Source organism: Petaurus breviceps, unplaced genomic scaffold (assembly GCF_028583685.1).
Source record: "Petaurus breviceps papuanus isolate PSGF00001 unplaced genomic scaffold, PetGlider_PUasm1.0 90667, whole genome shotgun sequence".
NCBI lineage: Eukaryota > Metazoa > Chordata > Mammalia > Diprotodontia > Petauridae > Petaurus > Petaurus breviceps.
In genome coordinates, this window is record NW_027187302.1 from 7958379 (window position 1) to 7976721 (window position 18343).

The 18343-nt window shown below is 38.3% G+C and overlaps 1 protein-coding gene across 1 annotated transcript in view; it reads right to left on the reverse strand.

The window, feature by feature from the left end:
• The window catches only part of MDN1 (midasin AAA ATPase 1), a 183099-nt gene that overhangs the window by 61768 nt on the left and 102988 nt on the right, over positions 1–18343 (reverse strand). Inside the window, exons 43-59 of the mRNA XM_069065132.1 lie at positions 17119–17380; positions 14611–14770; positions 13926–14042; positions 13034–13242; positions 12367–12515; positions 11192–11403; positions 10004–10224; positions 8709–8822; positions 7850–7982; positions 6382–6497; positions 5585–5718; positions 3781–3938; positions 3421–3541; positions 2356–2566; positions 2019–2250; positions 1521–1644; positions 531–698 (exon numbers count right to left, since the gene is read on the reverse strand). Coding sequence (XP_068921233.1) covers positions 531–698; positions 1521–1644; positions 2019–2250; positions 2356–2566; positions 3421–3541; positions 3781–3938; positions 5585–5718; positions 6382–6497; positions 7850–7982; positions 8709–8822; positions 10004–10224; positions 11192–11403; positions 12367–12515; positions 13034–13242; positions 13926–14042; positions 14611–14770; positions 17119–17380 — 2841 coding nt within the window. The remainder of the gene's footprint in view (positions 1–530; positions 699–1520; positions 1645–2018; positions 2251–2355; positions 2567–3420; positions 3542–3780; positions 3939–5584; positions 5719–6381; positions 6498–7849; positions 7983–8708; positions 8823–10003; positions 10225–11191; positions 11404–12366; positions 12516–13033; positions 13243–13925; positions 14043–14610; positions 14771–17118; positions 17381–18343) is intronic.

An 18343-nucleotide genomic window follows, 5' to 3' on the forward strand; every position in this document is an offset into this window, starting at 1 on the left:
AAATCCGGGCTCAGACACTTAGCATCCACCCAGAAACACCTGGCCGTGTAACCTTGAACAAGTTACTTAACCCCAATTGCTTAAAAAAAAAAGAAGTAATTGATTCCTTTATTTGTATTCAAGTACTTGGCACATAGTAGAGGCTTAATAAATGCTTGTTGAATATTTTTAAAATAAGGAAACTGGAGTTTAATGACTTGCTCAGGATCACAAAACAAATAATTAACAAAAGCCCATATTCCAAACTACATGCATTCAGAACATTGGACCTTTGCCACTTCACCCTTAAAACTAACCACCAAAAAAATATTAAATTAAAAATGAGCAGACTATTCTAATGGCTCTTCAACTTGAATTGTGATAGCTTGTTATTGGCATTTAATTAACCTGGAATGATGATGCAGTCTTTGCCTCTGAAACAAACAAGTCTATAGTGATTATCATAGTGCTGTATTCTTCAAAAGCACTGCCATAAATTTTTACGTGTTCTACCAGGAATAATAACAAATCTAATGACTATGAAAACAAACCTTCAAAGATGGATCCAGAGGTTGAGGAATTTCCTTCCCTTCCACATCAAGGAGAGGTTTCCAAGTTAACCAGTACTCTGGATCTGTAGTGACAGTACTGCTCCAAAAGGAGATAAGGGCAGAATTAACGAGCTCAGACCACAAAGAAGTCATTTCTTCCGTTGATCCCTGGAGATGGAAAAGGAAAGACAACAGAAAGTCGTGCCTTCTCAGCTCCCAGAAAGCTTAGGAAAGATTTTGGTTGTCACATTTCTAGGTATCTTAGTCTTGAGACCTGAGGCCCTCGTCCCAAATCTCTTTCTCCCTGTTTCTCTATTGTTCCCTAGGTGATCTAGTTCAAGTCACATAATCCGTTTCAGTAGAACTGTGATGCTTGCTCTTCAATTAACTTCACCATGTTAGGCAGATGATTAGGAAAAGTTAGTAAAGGTCCTTCACCCCTAAGAGAGGCAAATACTAAATAGAAATATGGCACCTAATGATAGAACTCTTTTATTACACATTAAGAAGAGATATACCAGCCACATTCCTACCTGCCAAGAGAACAAAGAATTTATAGTTCACGGGTGAAGATGGTCTAATGAATTTTTTTTCAATGGAGATGAATGTATGAATGAGCTCTCAAAACCAGAACAAAGTGAATGACCAACAATACAACAGCAACACCAGTGGTGAAATGAAATAGCTTCTATGGCAGACTTTAATCATGGAAATCAGCTCTACTCTTTAATAGCCCTATTGAATTACATTTTGAAGATGAAGAGATCGTCGTCCAGTCCTCAAGCCATGACACATTACACTATGTGTTTTTGAAATCAAATTGATAAAAAATATTTAGGAATCAGTCACTGCACTGAAATGAGTTTTCCTCTAAAAAGGGAGGGGAATGTTAAAGAATAATCTAACCAAAAAATGAAACCAATATTGCTTAAAATACACAAGCTATACAATTGAGAGTTGTCATTTCTTTTAAAAACACAGTATTATTACCTTATGGTCCATCAGATACCAAAGACTTTTAAGTTGCTGAGATGCACTTGGTGTGTAGGTGAGACAAAATGCAATATGGTCATTTAAGTCATAGTCTACCCGTCTTTGCTGGTAATTGCAATTCCTGATTGAAAACAAAGGGAGCAAGATTGGGGGGAAAGGGCATAAAAGAAAGGATCTAAGTTACTGGAGATGAAGAGGTGGTACATACATTCCCACAAATCACCGAGTATGGTTATTTTAAAACTAACAAGTTGGCCTCAAAGAGCAAAATGAATTTTTGAAAATTAGTTAAACAGAAAGTTATAAATCTCTAGTTAATCTTCACAGCTTCTCCTTCCTTGGCCAATGACCTTGTGCTTTCCCTCCCCCCCCTCCCTGTCCTAAATGTCAAACTTATGTGCTTCACTTCAAAATAAAGATATTTCAAGGAACTAAGCTAAGCAGACCATAGACACTAAAATGCCCCAAAGGAATTTAAGAATGCCCAAGACTCACCTTCCCAGAAAAGCATGAGACAGAAAGTCCGTTGTTACCCTGTATTGCCAGAGTACAGCCAAGTACTCCATACCTGGCCACAACTGAACCTTCCTGGTAAGTGGAATCAGGGAAGCTGCCTCAGGCTGGCACGTAACTGCATTTTCCATACGTTTCTTTTCTGGGCAACCAATTGAAACACCTTTGGTTTTAAGCTGCAAACACTGTGTACTCACAAGGTTCTTCAAAGCATCTGAACAAAAGAGGCATACATTTCATTAACCTCCAGAGCACAGTGTCCAAGGTAACATCCATGAAACACAAACATTTTCATTCAAACACCAAAATAATGGCCTACCTGGGTTGACATCTTCCAAATAACTGGCTCCGAGGATCAATCCCCAAGCCTGCAGTAAATGCTTCTTCAATGTATACTCATCTGCAGCCACTCTCAAACGAATGATCTCATCCCTCCTACCACCTTCCCCTAGGGCAGGTTTCAATTCCAGGATGCTAAGTGATTTGCTAAGTACATTCAATTGCTCAAAACACTCCACAACCAGCTTATCCTACAACAAACCAAAATCAGAACTATTTACTATACAAGAGCAATACTGGTCTATCTGGATTTAACCAAGGAAAAATTCTTCTGGTTCAATTATCCACTGTTTCCAGATAAGTGATTATATATTCAGGACTTACAAACTCATTGAGGGTAGGAGACTATTTCACATTTGTTTCTGTATGCCAGTGCCTGGCACATTGTAGACCTTTAATAAATGTTTTCTGATTGACTGATTTATTCACCTCTGTAGCTCGGAAAAGATTTACCATATCAAAAAAATAATTATACCAGTCACCTTATAAATTGCTAAATTAAAAAGCCATAACTTTAATAAAGAATTAAATTGTCTGGTCCACAGTACATAAATAAACAGTGAAGCTTTAGTTTTTTTGTTGTTTATTTTTATCAAATGCTTTATTAACTTCTGGCTTACATCTTTCATTTCCGCAAGATTTTGAGTTACAAATTTTCTCCCTGTTTTTCCCCCTACCCACCACCCCAAAATAGCAATCCCACTGGATATCCCCTCCCATCTGCTTTTTCCTATACCCCCTCCAACTTTCCAGTAGGGCACAGTAGATCTCTATGCCCCAGTGCCTGTATATCTTTTTTCCCAGTTACATGTAAAATAATATTAATAATAGTGTGTGTGTGTGTGTGTGTGTGTGTGTTTAACATCTGATTTTAAAACTTTGAATTCCAGATTCATTCCCTTCCTCCCTTGTCACCTACCCTTACTGGGAAGATAAAGCTTTAGTTTTATTATTCAATGAAGCTTTAGATTTAAGTGAATTAAGGGGTCAATGAAAATGGGAAAGTCCAACTAGTCTTTACTGCTACTGACAACAATTGGTATACCTTGAAAGGAAGAGGTCTTCCCAGGGCCTTCTGTACCTTCTTTATACTGGCAAAACCTCCCATTTTGCTACCAAGGCAGTTCTGAATGTGTTCTGAGACAGACCGCACCTCTTTGTAACATCTTTAGAGAATAAGTAAAAAAGGGACAAAGGAATAAAATATGAAGAAAACGTGGGTCATAAGAGAAGCTGTTAGTTTTACAATGAGGATAAAATATCTTCACTTAACTCATCCTTCTCTTCACTTAGCTGTTGTTAGGCTTATTAATACCATCACTATTACTGTTGCTGCTGCAGCCACTACACTCCCACCACCAAGAGCACCACACAAGGCAGAGTGTACCAAAAGAAAGGGACTTACTTCTCCTCGTGACCAACCAGTAGTTGGGGAACCTCACCAACCAAATGCTTTGAAACCCAATGCCAGTGAAGGGACAGCAGGGCCAAGCTTTGTGAATCCACTTTGACCATATCAGACACTGTCCAGAACCGATCACGCCACAGAACAGAACGCAAGATCTAAAAAGCAAGACAAGGTGGCTCACAAGGTATCTCCCTTTTATACAACCCACAATATGAAATATTTTTAGGAACACTAGAACACACAAAGAAGGCATGGATCTATGACTTGTAAAGTAATAGCCCAAAGCAAGCTTTTAAGTGTCATTCAGTTACTCAATAAGCATCTATTAAGTACCTATTTTACAGTGTTAAGCACTGGAGTATAGAAACTCCCACTTTATCCTGGGTATAAAAATTTAATCATAGTGGTAGAATGGGAAGGATACTCTCTAGGGAATCAGAAGACCTGGGTTTTAATCCTGCCTCTGACATTTACTACCTATGAGACCCTCAGATAAATTATTAAACTTTTCTGGGCCTCAGTTTCATTCTTGAATCATACAAATGAAGAGTTCCAATGAACTTGATTTAGCCACTAAGTTCTGCCTGTTCTTAACTACAGGATGGAGCATCAGTCAGGAAGTTCTCCATTCAGATCTTGCCTCTGCTTTTATCAAAGACAAATGCTAGCTCACTTCATTTCTCAGGGACCAAGGCAGTTCTAGGAGTTATTAACTGCACAACAGGTGTTAATCTACATAGGTAGTGGGAGTTTCCTTACCTCTGTCAATGAAAAAACAAATCTGGTCCAAAAGTACCCCACTTCCAACTTTACTCTTCCTTTCTAAATACTATTAAAACTTAGTGAGGTGTGTGACTTCAGCAGGCTAAAGTATAGACTGGAAACTGGGATTTTTATGTTCCAGGTCTACCACTAGCCGCCTAAATGACCAAGAATCAAGTCTGGCTTCATCCTCTCTATTACAATAGATCAGGATGGGGAACCTGCAGCCTTGAAGCCACATGTGGTCTTCTAGGTCCTTGGGTGTGGCCTTTTGACTGAGTCCAAGTTTTACAGACAAATCCTTTTATTAAGAGAATTTGTTCTGTGAAGTCTGGATTCAAAGGGGCACACTTGAGGACCTAGTGGGCCACACATGGCCTCGAGGCTGCAGGTTCCCCACACATGCAATAGACTAGCTCACCCTGCACTTAGTATTGCCCAAAAAGATCACTTAGTTCATTATTTTTAATGTCAATGTTCAAGATGACACAAAAAGACAAAGATGTATATTTTCAAATACTCTTTTAAGAGTTCTGATGATGTAGTCCAAGGTCATCCAGCAAATGTTAACAGTTAAGACCATTTTCTTCTGTACTTAGTGAGGAAATCTATTATAACATGATAGGAGAAAGCAAGGCTTGATCTAAATTTTAAAAACACCAAGAACTTTAAATCTTACATAATATGCAACCAATGTAGACTTGAATCCAGTTCCAGAGAAACATATATGCCATAACAAGACAAAAGGCATAATAATAAGAATTGAAACTGTGGCTATCTAGCATAGTGCCTGGCACAGAAAAGACAACTAATAAAAATGATTAAGTACTTTTGCTGATAAGAAGTCATCTAGTTTCCACTTGTACACCTCAAGTAACATCCCAATTATATGATGAAGCCATTTATTCCATTTGGGGCAATTCTAATTGCTAACAAGTTTTTCTTTTATACTGAGAAGAAGAAATTATGTTCTTCATGACTTTTATACATCAGTGTTGTGGAGTGAAAATAAACAGGTGACACACTTGGTACTACTCACCTTAATCAGGTTAGCATCAGATAACTCCACCTGGGAAGACTGCACTGAGAACATTATCAATGAATCACAAAATTCAAAGAAAGCAGCAAGATGAACCACAATCTCGTGGGGCAAGCTCTGATAATTTTCTGGATCTTGAGGAAAACAAAGAAACAAAAAAATTCCATATATGCTTAATAAAATATAGCAACAGAGTGTTGATAATATTGCCTAAAAACTTCTTCACTGCTGTGAGTGAAATTAGCAACCAAATCCTTGCCTCCTATAATTTCTGAGTCAAAAACACTAGTAAAAAGTAAAATGAATTAAAAAAAAAAAGTAACAGAACTGCCAGATACAATCCTGCGGCTGGGGTACTTTTTTGATAAAGATGACAAATGTCTTGGAGAACATGTTCCTAAAACAAGCAGTTCCCACTTTCTTTTAAAATTAAAATGCTTCAAGGGCAATCCTGAAAGCTTCTGATCAAGGCAATTAACTGGTCACTCAAACAGTTCCTTAAACATTCCACAAGGTGTACAGAATCCTCGATAAACTGGAAAGGATTTTTAAAAATCAAATGGAGAAAAACTACTTTTCCACTTTTCATTAACATTTTAAAAGAAACCTCAGTCTTCTGAAACGTAACACATGGCAGACTTGCTCTTATAAAAAATAGTAGGATTTTTTTCTGGAATTTTCAAAAATAATTATTACTCAAGATTAACTAGAAAAAGATGTTGAACCCTAACATAATAATTTAGCAAACAAGAAACATAGTAAAATTTGACAATGATATTAAAGTTAAATATTCTCACCTTTCTGGAATTCTAAGGACATTCTTAATGCACTATTCTTTGATTTCTTGCCTCCAGTGGAAACCAAGTTGGTTTCAGTAAAAACCCTTTTTTCCCGGTCCAGATATAGATTTGTCCTATAATAAAGTGGGGGAAAAATAATAATTTAAATCTGTCTATTGCATAGTTACTCCTCTAAATTACTATCTACTAACCCACTCTATCCCAAAAACACCTGAGTCACTGAGTAATGTTCTGAGTAACCTATCAGTGTGGTACAGTATATACAGAGAAACAGAGGCCCTGGGTTCAAATTATGTGGCTGTTAACCTGTATGACTTTGGTCAAGTCATTCAACCTATGTATGAACCCACTTGTTCATCTGTAAAATAAGGGAGTTTAACCATAATGTGTTTTCCAACCATGGACTTCCATCAATGGGCTGATGATATTCTGTCTTGCCCAATTCCTTTCCTCAAACTTTGAACTAATCAGATCAAAAAGTGAGTAATCTCTGATGTAAGATGGAGAAAGACCATAAGATCACAGATTTAGAGTTGGACAGATCAGTTAAGGTCAGTCTCCTAGGACCACGAACTGGACCAACTAACCAGATCAAATACAAGCCAATAATCACAACAAAAAGTAAAGGAGGGGGCGGCCAGGTAGCACAGAAAGTAAGAGCACCGGCTCCAGTGTTGGGATGACCTGGAGATCGAATCCCGGGCTCAGACACTTAGCACCCACCCAGAAACACCTGGACGTGTAACCTTGAGCAAGTTACTTAACTCCAATTGCTTAGGGGCGGCCAGGTGGCTCAGATTTGACCTGGATCAAATCCGGGCTCAGATACTCAGCACCACACCCAGAAATAACTGGCCGTGTAACCTTGAGCAAGTGACAACCCCAATTGCCTTACAAAAAGAAAAAAAAGAGGATGAGATAGCTAAGTACAATGTTCCTGCTAGAAAATCTGTAACACATGTATCCAAATGACAGTGGGCCAACAATATCATCTTTGTATAAGAGCAATACAGAAATTTATATACAAACTATATAAGCCATGTGCTGATATGTCTAATGCATTTAGAAAAAAAAAGTGGAAAACTACTGCTTAATTTTAAATAAAGACCATACCCTTAAAGCAAAGGTATCAAACTCAAAGGGTTCCAACATGAAGCCTGCAGGGATCCATTTCCATTTGAGTTTGATTCATCTTCAAAGATCTATTGAATATATGTACATGTATGTGTATGTATATGTACAGGGGACATTTTTTAGCGTTCTCAATGAACAATCAAAAATCATTTAATGAGTACAATTGTAAAGGTGACAGTGGCAAACAGGCTGAGATCTACATACCACAATAAAGGTGGGTTTCCTCAATTCAGAGAAAAGTAATTCTATATTAGCTACCTTTGAAGAAGCTACAACCATTCAACCTGAGGAAACAGGTAAAAAAGTATGCAGAGTCTCAGTCTTCACCTACCTGTTTGCCACAGATTCCAAACGTGCAAGGATCTTCTCGGTCTTATTGGATTCTGTATCAAAGTCCATTGAATTTCTTGTAATATCCAAAGCCTGCATGTTCCAACGGGGGTCCAATAAAATCACAGATTCATCTAACAGTATGGCCACAAAAGAAGAAACAGTATTGAAGTAGCATCCTTTACCCAATAGGGATTTCAGTTATCCATATTTTCTACTGTCTTATCCAGATCACAAGAAGCAACAATGGATTGGGATGCCACAGGGAAAATGTTTATGGCTGAGCAAGGAAATGGAAGCAAAGAAATAAATTTTAAAAAACAAAAAACACCAATATGCTGCAAAAGCCTTTAAAAAAAAATCCCAGAAAAGTCTTCCCACTATTTCTTTTGCAAATGTATATGTTATCTCATTATATTGCTGAAACTATGTACCATGTCATGATATCCTCTGGTGGATATTCGCCCCATTTCCTGTCTGTTAACAGTGGCATCTGTTATCTTCTTATCATTGGGTAGATTACCCATGATTACTTATCTCTCAGCTTTACCACTGTCTGGTCACTGGTCACTTTCAGTACAAGAAAACTGTATGGTAGGTTGTATAGAGCTAATAAGATTAGCATTCGGCAAACCATAGCTAAGTACCAACTACATAAGTTCTGTTTTTAAAACAGTATCTAACATTCTCTTTCAGAAACCAAAGAAAAAACAATCATTCCATTAAAAAAACTGAAGTTTTGATATTCAGAGGTTGAAATTGAACATAAACTTTACTACATTTAACATTCTGCCAGGTTTCCATTTTTTGTAATTCAATGGAAGAGTGCCCTCTTCCCCCCCATAGATGAGATGAAATACCTGTCACATTTGGTTGCATTATCTTGATAACATTTTTGATCTCAGCAGAGAGCGGATTAGAGTAAAAGTTTGTCAAGGATGTAGCACCAGATTCTAGGTAAGTCTTTACACACTCTATAGGTAGGAGAAAAAAAAAAGCTTAGGAACTAATGGTATCCAACAGTAAGCATGCAATCAATTTCTGCATAGAGTCAACTGGTATGCAAAACAGATATTGAGCTATTCCATCATTATCATGGAACATAGGGAAAATGAATAAAAACCTAATGTAATTTCAAGCAGTAATTTCCACCAAGAGATTCCATGTTCCTCAGTATCTGCTACCTTTGCCAATGCATTTTTTTCCTATTTTCCCATCAATTGACAGAAAACTTTGTGTATTGTCCTACCACAAGAAAAATAAGGAAACTTTTAAGGCTAAAGGTAAATGGTGCTCAAATTCTACAATCCTTGTCTGAATGAGGTCCCTATGTATAGGCACTGAGAGGAAAATAAAATGTATTATCAATGACATCATTCCTATTCTTCTTAAAAGAATTTTTAAAACAGACCATCTTATTTTTTTGACTAAATTAATGCTATTGTGCATATGCACAGGACACTAATTCCTACATAGACAACCCTGTAGAGTTGTGCCAAGAAAGGTTCATACAACTTCAGAATCATCTGAGAATATCTCAAATGGGAAAAGGGTGGTTGGAGGAAAGGAGGCAGGCAGGAGATTGGGATAAAGGGTCTTGCTCAGGTACTTCAGTACTTAAAGGACCTATGATTTCAAAGGTGCAGAGTTCTCCTGATGCAAACCATAAGCAGTGTAACTTACAGGATTTTTAAAAATTGTCTTTCGTTCAAAATTTATGACCTGGTGACCAATTTGAGAATAAGTCTCTCTGAACTAAGGAAGGCCTCCCACCTCCATACCTGAAGCATTCCTAGCTTGGGGGCTTGTGTCAGTCAGTGCTTCTGCTGCAGTAGTACAGTCTCAAGAATCAAAGGTTACCTCCACCTCTACACCACAATGATATTCTAGTAAGGCTTAAACAGAAACTTTTTAATTCAGAGAATTTTCTATACGTGTCTTATCACATACTAAATAAGGGCTATCTATCAACTGACTAGGTTGAAAAACCTTGAGGACAACAAATAGAATGCAACAAAATACCTGGAGTTATAAAACCAAAAACGCTTTCTTGTTCTCCATATTGCGAACACTTCCTGACATTCAAAAAGTAAATGAAGAACGATGAACATGTACATACTGGCACACAGAAAAAGAATGAGATCTTGCTACCTACCAAGACCTTGTGGTATATTCTTGGCCAGATGGTAAAGCCACCTAACTCGAAGAACCCAGTCCTGATTAGTTGCTCTTTCAACAAGCAATTTAATAGAAGCGGCCAAGACATTCATTTCATCTAACCAAGAAGTATCCATCTCAACTGCACTGAAGTTTAGACTCTCAGAGTTAGAGGACTGAATTATTTTCTCCAAGTCTTGCAAAGTAAGAGGAAGTATCCTGGAATTCATGAGAAAGGGCAAGAATTAGTAAGAAAAAGTAATTTATTTCACAATTCAAAAGGCAAGGGTATGAATACAAAAAGTGGTTCAATAGGGAACATAGGAATTTCCCAGGAGTAAATATAGCAAGCAAATCAGATTTAAAGCCTAAATTGCAACCATGACAGTTAAAAGAGATATACTATCATGGCTGATACAGTAAAACTAACTACTTTCAATAACTTCTGTTCAACAGAAACAAAACAAGAAATCATACCACCCATGTTTTATGTTAAAAATCAGTTGGATTAGGGGCAGCTAGGTGACACAGTGAATAGAGCACCAGTCCTGGAGTCAGAAGGACCTGAGTTCAAATCTGGCCTCAGCCATATAACACTTACTAGCCATGTGACCTTGGGCAAGTCACTTAACCCCAATTGCTCTGCCTTCCCCTCTCTAAAAAAGCAAAAGAAAGGAGAGAGAGAGAGAGAAATGGAGGGAGGGGGGTGGGGGAGGGAGAGAGAGAGAGAGAGAGAGAGAGAGAGAGAGAGAGAGAGAGGAAAAAAAAGGTTGGAGAAATAAAAACAAAAGAAATAAAACAAAAAATATAGTTGCTCATCTGAGATCTGAGACACCTGAACCCTAGAGAAGATCAAAAATCATCTGATAGCTCTTGGCCATACAATATATTACTTTGGGATACTAGTAACACATCCCCTATTACTCAAGTACAAACCTAGCACTACAATGGATCATAGGAACATTTAAATGTGAATGGCCCTCAAAAAACTACCTAGTCCAAGCTCCTTCTTTTAAAGTGAAAAGAAGCCAAGGCCTCAGGGGATTAAAAGATTTGTTCAAGAACACACAAGTAGCAAGTGACAGAAATGAGATTTGAACCTGGGTCCTCATCTTCAGATTCAGTGCTTCTTCCCCCATACCATGCTACCTCCCTCCATCATGAATCAAAACAAACTCTTGCTCACCTTTCCCACTTGCTGGTTTTCAGGCTCAGCCTATTGAGGCAGTACACCAGGATCTGTCCATCACTTCGGACTGTAGAAAGGTGGGAATCTTCAGTAGCAAACAAGGCTGAGGGCAGAGAGTCTGGCCACACACCCATGGCAAGAAGTGAGCTACCCCACTTTTCTGGTGACTTCAGAGAAGAAACACATCTCACCAGTATTTCCTGCACAAGCTGGTGAGAAATGGGAGAAAAGATAAAAAGCACTCAACATTTTGGGGTGATCTGGAAGAGTGGTTTTATTAGTATAAGGAACTATCAAAGAAGACCCTTTAAACAATTCAGACTGAGAATTGCTCTGCAACTTATAGTTGCAGATGCCTAGGGTGGGTACTAAGTGGTTTTAGTTAACTTGCCCAAGGTCACATATTCAAATATGTCAAATCAAGATCTTCTAAACTCTGAGCCTGGAAATCTATTCACTTGGCAATTAATGCTATAAACAATGATGAAGAGATCAGTTAGAATACTTACAACACCTCATATTGATCAATACAATTTTCCTGAGCAACAAATGACTGTCTCTATAGCTCATGTATGGACTGCAGTTGTACAACAGCTTTGAGACAGTTACCGATATACAGCTGCACAATTTAGATCCTGCTTATTCATTCCATTAGTGGAATAAACCCCCTCATAAGAATAATGGCAATTTTCCTATTACCCAGGGATGGCATCAAGATGAATGATACATTACATCTGATTCTACTGTTAAGGTCCACTGAACCCATTTATTAAGTTGTTTTTCTCAGCATATGGAAGGGACCAAAGGACCATAAAATGAATGGTGAAAGGGACCTATGATGCCATCAAGTATAGCCCCTTCATTTTATAGATCACAAAATTGAGGCCCAACATGGTTAAGTGACTAATCCAAAGTCAGAGAGATAAAATGTGGTACTGGTGAGATTCAAGCCCAGGTCCCTTTACTTTAAATCTAGCACTCTGTCCATTGTCTCCTTAATTCTTTGCTTTTGTCTCTATAATATGGCTAAGAAATAAAAAAAAAGAAAAACCTTTTACTGCTATGCAGTACTACATATTATTCGCTTAACACTGTGCTTGGTACCTTGTGAGCAGGCTGTTGTACTCATTCATTCAATATTATAACTCACATTAAGGGTTCAAAATATTTACCTGTCGCTTTGCTGGTGACTGTTGGGGACAGACATACACTTCCCAGCATGCTCCATAAAAGGCTCTGGCTACATTCAAGCCCCGCAGCAGGCGCTGGGCAATGAGTGTGGCCGTGTGAAAAAAGATAGATAAAGATGATGTTGGAGAACCTTAAAAGTGAAACATTATCATTTGTGAGCAAACTGTTTTACAAGTTATTGCCAAAAACTTAAAAAAAAAATTTTTTTTTTAATCTGTTCAAGCATCCAATCAGTGTCCTACTCTCCCTTTCTCATTCAGATGCCCATGATTCAAAGCAGGTCTAGAAAAGTTTTAGCCAATAATGGATTTGTTTTTTCTTTCATCCTCAGAAAGGCATGCATCTGAACTGTGGCATAGGACAGAAGTCCACTGCCTCTAAAAGAATACAAAATGGCCCACTCATACATTTTCACCCTCCAGAAAAATACCACTGGAGCAGACTTAAAGTATATACTCATGATGACAAGAGTGATACAGTTTCCACAAGCAAGAATTTACAAGTAGAAATTTGATATATCACGCAAAATAGTAAAAAAAGTAACCTTCCTTTCTCTTGCTTCGAGCCAGTAAGTCACACTATTTTTTGAAACTCTGTGATTTCTGAAGTGCAGATGCTTGTCTAAAAGGAACTAATAATGCAACTTACCTGCAACAGCTTCTCTGGTTTCTGTGTGCATGGTTATAAGGGTGTCACATAAATTGTCTCCAACCAAACCTATGCCATGCAACAGTAGTTTCAAATCCAGAGGATCTGGACTACTCTCATCCCTTTCTCCTGGAATATAAATCTCAATTCCTCGGTTCCTCATAGCTCTGGATATTTCTCCATGAATAGGATCCATTGAAAGGAAAAGTCTGATAAACAAAGTTTGGTAAGGAAGAAAAAGAAAAAAAAAACCAACATACTAGAACTATAACAGTGGCTATGCAAAATGAGGTGGACCTAAGGCCCATCACCTTTGTGGATCTAATCAAAATATATACAGAGCCCTTGACAAGACTAATTAAGAGATCAACAGCTTTAATTTTGTCCGTAGCTGGAAAAATTCCAGGCTGGCTTAATACTTTCACTAATGGCACTCATCTAGCACTGTCAGAAAGGAAAGTGCTGAATGAGTTCAAAATCCAGAGTCGTCTTCTGTAGTTCCTATCTAGAAAGGGTATGCTTCATCTTTATAACAGCTACTTGTTCAGATACACAACAAACTCCCCTTCATCTTGGGAACCCAATGCCTCAGCACTATAAACTTCTAAAGACTAGCAAAAATAACTACTGGTTAACATGGACCCCATGTCAGTCACGTATGCCTTGAATCTGCATTTTCCCCTTATCTGCATCACGAATCTACTTAAACAGTTGATAATGCACCAAAGCATAACAATGATAATCAATGCTCCTCATGTGATCTCTTTGGCTTGGTTCTAAAAGGACAATCTAAGGATTCTTACAAGACAACTATCTACTATACTGGGGGGTGGGGAGGTGGGGGTGGAGGGGTGCCACAAGATTCTTAGGGGGACAACAAAATGTAAAATACCTGAAGTTGGGATGTGGACCAATAGTGGGAGTAGATCCATCGACCACTCCTCTCTCGCTAATAGTGAGAACACCCCCAGGTTCAAGCAGAGCATTCAAGCGATCCAGCACTGAAGGGCTGTGGGGCAAAGAATTTCATTGGACAGCAGGTTGACATTCTCAAGTGAAATTAAGATGAAACTCTCCACTCGACCCCCTGACAATCAAAATCAACTCAAAAGACCTGGATACATTTCACACAAGAAGTAAATGGCAAAGCTGGGACTTGAACCAAGATCTTTAAATATAAGCACAACAGTCTTTCTATTACAGGGCACAGATAAAAGACACAGGTCAACTCAAGGGTCATTAAGAAATTAATAACAATTATCATTTTCTATGCCAGGAATTAAGACACCAGTTGTAACCCAAGTTAAGTTGTACAGCTCTGGGAGGGAGGGAGGGGGAAATCAAAATTCTGCAGATGGTTAGCTGAGCTCAAAGCATCATGTAAAGTATACACGGCAAAAAATTAACTATTACCAATTTGCCTAAGGACCAAAAAGCATTCAATTACAAATAACAAGTTTCAACTGAAAGGAAATATAACTAATCAGAGCTTCTAATTTCTGAGTTAGGTGCCCTGTTTTCACCCAAAGTCTATTCACCAACCCAGAAGTCCCAAAGAGTTATGAATGCCCTCTTACTTGCAGAAGTTAACATTGTCCATCAGAAGCCAGTCTCCAGACTGTAAGGCTTGAACTAACATGCTATCCACCCACTCAAATGTTCCACGACTTCGACCATCCACAGTTTGAATAAGCTTCAACCTAAAACTTCGGAACTCTTCCACAAGTCTGGAAAATTCTGAAATGTCATAGGAAAGATTTTTATTTATAATATTCAACTTCAAATGGCAACAGAGAAACACCACATTAGAGAGGTCAAAATAGCAATATTTTATTTAGGAAGAGAGCTGTAGATTCAATCAATTTTTAATAGTTGTGTCACTAAGTTAAGAAATTTCCATTGAGATTTTAAATGTTAAGTGATCACTGTCTAGGAGATATACTTCTTTGGGTTAACTGAGTACCTGTTGCTGATGCAAATTATTTAATTTCCTTACACTTCAGGCTCTCAAGCTACAGAAGGAGCAGAAGAATGTTTACAACCAGATGTTGTATAGCTCTTAGATGAAAATGCTAAGCGAGAAGCATAGTGACACTGATTACATTATATGAGGATTATTTTTAATTGACCACTTCATGAAAAATTTACATTTAATCTAAAAAATGGAGGTGTTAGTACCAAGAATGAAGTTTGAGAGTCTACCTTACACATTTGGCCATCAGCTGGCTGATGCAAAGTAAGATCTGTACACACTATATATAGTTTTCTTCTCTGGTAAAGTACAAGAGGCCTATACAGATTCCCAGAGAGGAAGCAGATCCAGCAAGCAGCCCAGAATTCAAAGAGTATGTCTTTAGGCTGGATTTAGGATTACAGGATTTCATATGGGAAGTCTCTAGCCTAGAAAAGACAGGATTATAAGCCAAAAAGAGTTAAGAGACACTGGAGGACAGTACTCCTCTATGGTGTAGGTAACTAGAGGATGAAGGTCTCTCTGTTTCATTCATAACTGAATATTTTTACTGATGTGTACTCATGCCGGTGGTCTCCTAGACATATAAACAGCACAAGACATCCAGTATCTCCTCAGAGCTGAAGGTTAAGTCACACCATACAAGCATGCAATAACCACTCTTGCAAGCATCATCATCATAGGTAAAGGGAAACAATCACAGGTTTTGATGAACTAAACCAGATCTTAACTAGAACTACTAATTTGTATCTTTGCTCTGAAATCAATAATTCAATCGTTATAATCTAGAAAGTAAGTCTCTTCTTTTATAATTCTTGCTTATGCCAGGTCAATTATTTGAATCATCCAAATACCTAAGTTTAGAGTGATGCTCTAAAGCACCCTAGAATACCATTCTCTCCATCTCCATATGTCCCCACCAACCTCTGAACACCACGCAAAAATAAATTAATTAATAAGAGTGCATATAGGCATCTGTCTTCCTCCTGGAAGGATGCCCTGAGCCACATAAGCCAATTATTGTTTCCATGCCAGCACCAGACTCACAATTCCCATCTTGCCTTCCTTATATTTTAAATGACACTTGCCTCAATCATAAACGACCTCTAACAAGAACAAAGAAAAGGATTCCAAATCCTGACTACACACATAAATCAAGAAATGCCCAATTCAAAGGCTGCTGATATACTATAAAGCCAATCACTGATGACATCATTTCCAAGATTAAAATTCAAACAATCAACCTATGTGGCATGAATGGTACTTCCTATTTACAGAGCTAAACTTTTCCTAAAGGGACCATGTCATTTAACAAGATTTCATTCTAAGCAGAAAGAAGCTGGCAGATGGGAGATTGCTTTATGAGTGCCAAAGGCTCCATTCTTTGGTAAAGGAAGCATACTGGTTTAGTTTGAAAAGGGAGAAGTGAAGAGGAAGGGGGGAGGGAAGGAAGGGAAATGGGAAGAGAGTAAGAAAGGGAAAGGGGGATAGGTAGCAAGAGAAAGATGAAGGTGAAAGAGAAGGAAAGAGAAATAGGGGTTGGGGAGAAGAAAAGGGTAAAGAGAGGTAGAAAGGGAAATAGAAGAGGAAGAGAAAGAACATGAAAGGAGAATTTATATAAAGTGGACATATGGGCTATGTGCAATGGCTGTCTTCTTCATGGGTAAAGCAGTGAACTCTTTCCTACCAGAAGGTTTGTGCATCAAAACCCAGACTACAAACGACAAAGAATAGAGCTACATCTTCTGATTAATATACCAAGATAATAAATGAGGCTTAATTACAGACCATCGGATCATAGACAAGTATATGTCAAGTCAAAAAAAAACCAACAGTTTCACAAACTGCTGGTAGACATCAGTCAACAATATCAACTACAAGGCTAAGAAAATCCAACCTTTCCTAGCTACGTGTGAAATCAGTATTGCTAATTCATTGCCTCAGACAACCAATTTCAACTATATTTTCAGGCTCAATGTTATTCTTGGATTTTAATGACTAGAACAAACAATTACTGCATGAATAATGGCTTTGAAGGGTCCAGGCACCATGGACAGAGGCAGTCTATACCAGCTTCCTTCAGAAGATTGTTATCTACACAATATGCACATACCTGTCTTGGAGAAGGAGTTGATTTTATTATTCAGGCGCTGGACAAGCAGCAATACTGCTTCTAGCTTGTTCACGATCTCAACAGTGATAATCTTCCCAACTTCTCCAAGAGATTTGGGCTTATAGGTGAGGAAGAAATTGCTCCAGGCACGAAGTACTACCTCTGCATCCTCAGGATTGAGAAGAAGGCTATCCCTGAGAAGAACACTCACAGTAGACTCCACCTTTTTAAGCAACTGTCGCCATGGCCGTATGATGTCAACCTATAACAGGTGGTTAAAATAGTCACAGGCAACTCTCATAATCACTAGCACCCCAGTAGGACAGCAACAAGCCTCATTTTATTTTATTTTTTGCACTTTTTTTGGAGGGGGGAGCAGGGCAATTGGAGTAAAGTGACTTGTCCAAGGTCACATGGCTAGTAAGTGTTAAGTGTCTGAGGCTGGATTTGTACTCAGATCCTCCTGACTCCAGGGGCTAGTGCTCTATTCACTGCACCACCTAGCCACCCCAACAAGCCTCATTTTAAAGACTATATTAGAGGAGACAAATATAAAGAACTCAAGAGTACAGAAAGCCTTTTAAATACAAAGCCTAGATCATATCAGAGGCAGTGGCTGAAGAGGTGGGCCTGGAGTCAGGAGGACGTAAGGTGAAATCTGGCTTCAAACACTAGCTATGTGACTTCTGCTTGTCTCAGTTTCTTTGACTTTAAAATGGGCGCTAATAATAGTACCTACCTCAAAAGGATATTCTGAAGATCAAATGAAATATTTGTAAAGCACTTAGCACAGTGCCTGGCATATACTAAGTATTAAATAAATGCTTTAAAAAAATATATGAACTGATACAGATTATAGTAAGCAAAACCAGGAAAACAATATACATAATGAATATAACAACAGAAACGAAAAGGTGGGGGGAGTACCTGAATACTGTATAACAGCCATACTTGTCCCCAGAAAAGAGTTGGAAAAAAGGCAACCCTCTTTCTTCGCTGGAGAGATAGAGGAATGGATGTGGAATTGCCACAGATATTGTCAGATGTGTTTATTAGTATTGCTCAATTGCTCCTCCCCCCCCACCCCCGATTTTTTTTGGAGGGAGGGCAACTGAGGTTAAGTGACTTGCCCAAGGTCACACAGCTAGTAAGTGTTGCTTTTTTTAAACTTTCCCTATCTGCCCATTCTGTTGTTTATAAGGTAAGGTTCCCTGATAATAGGAAG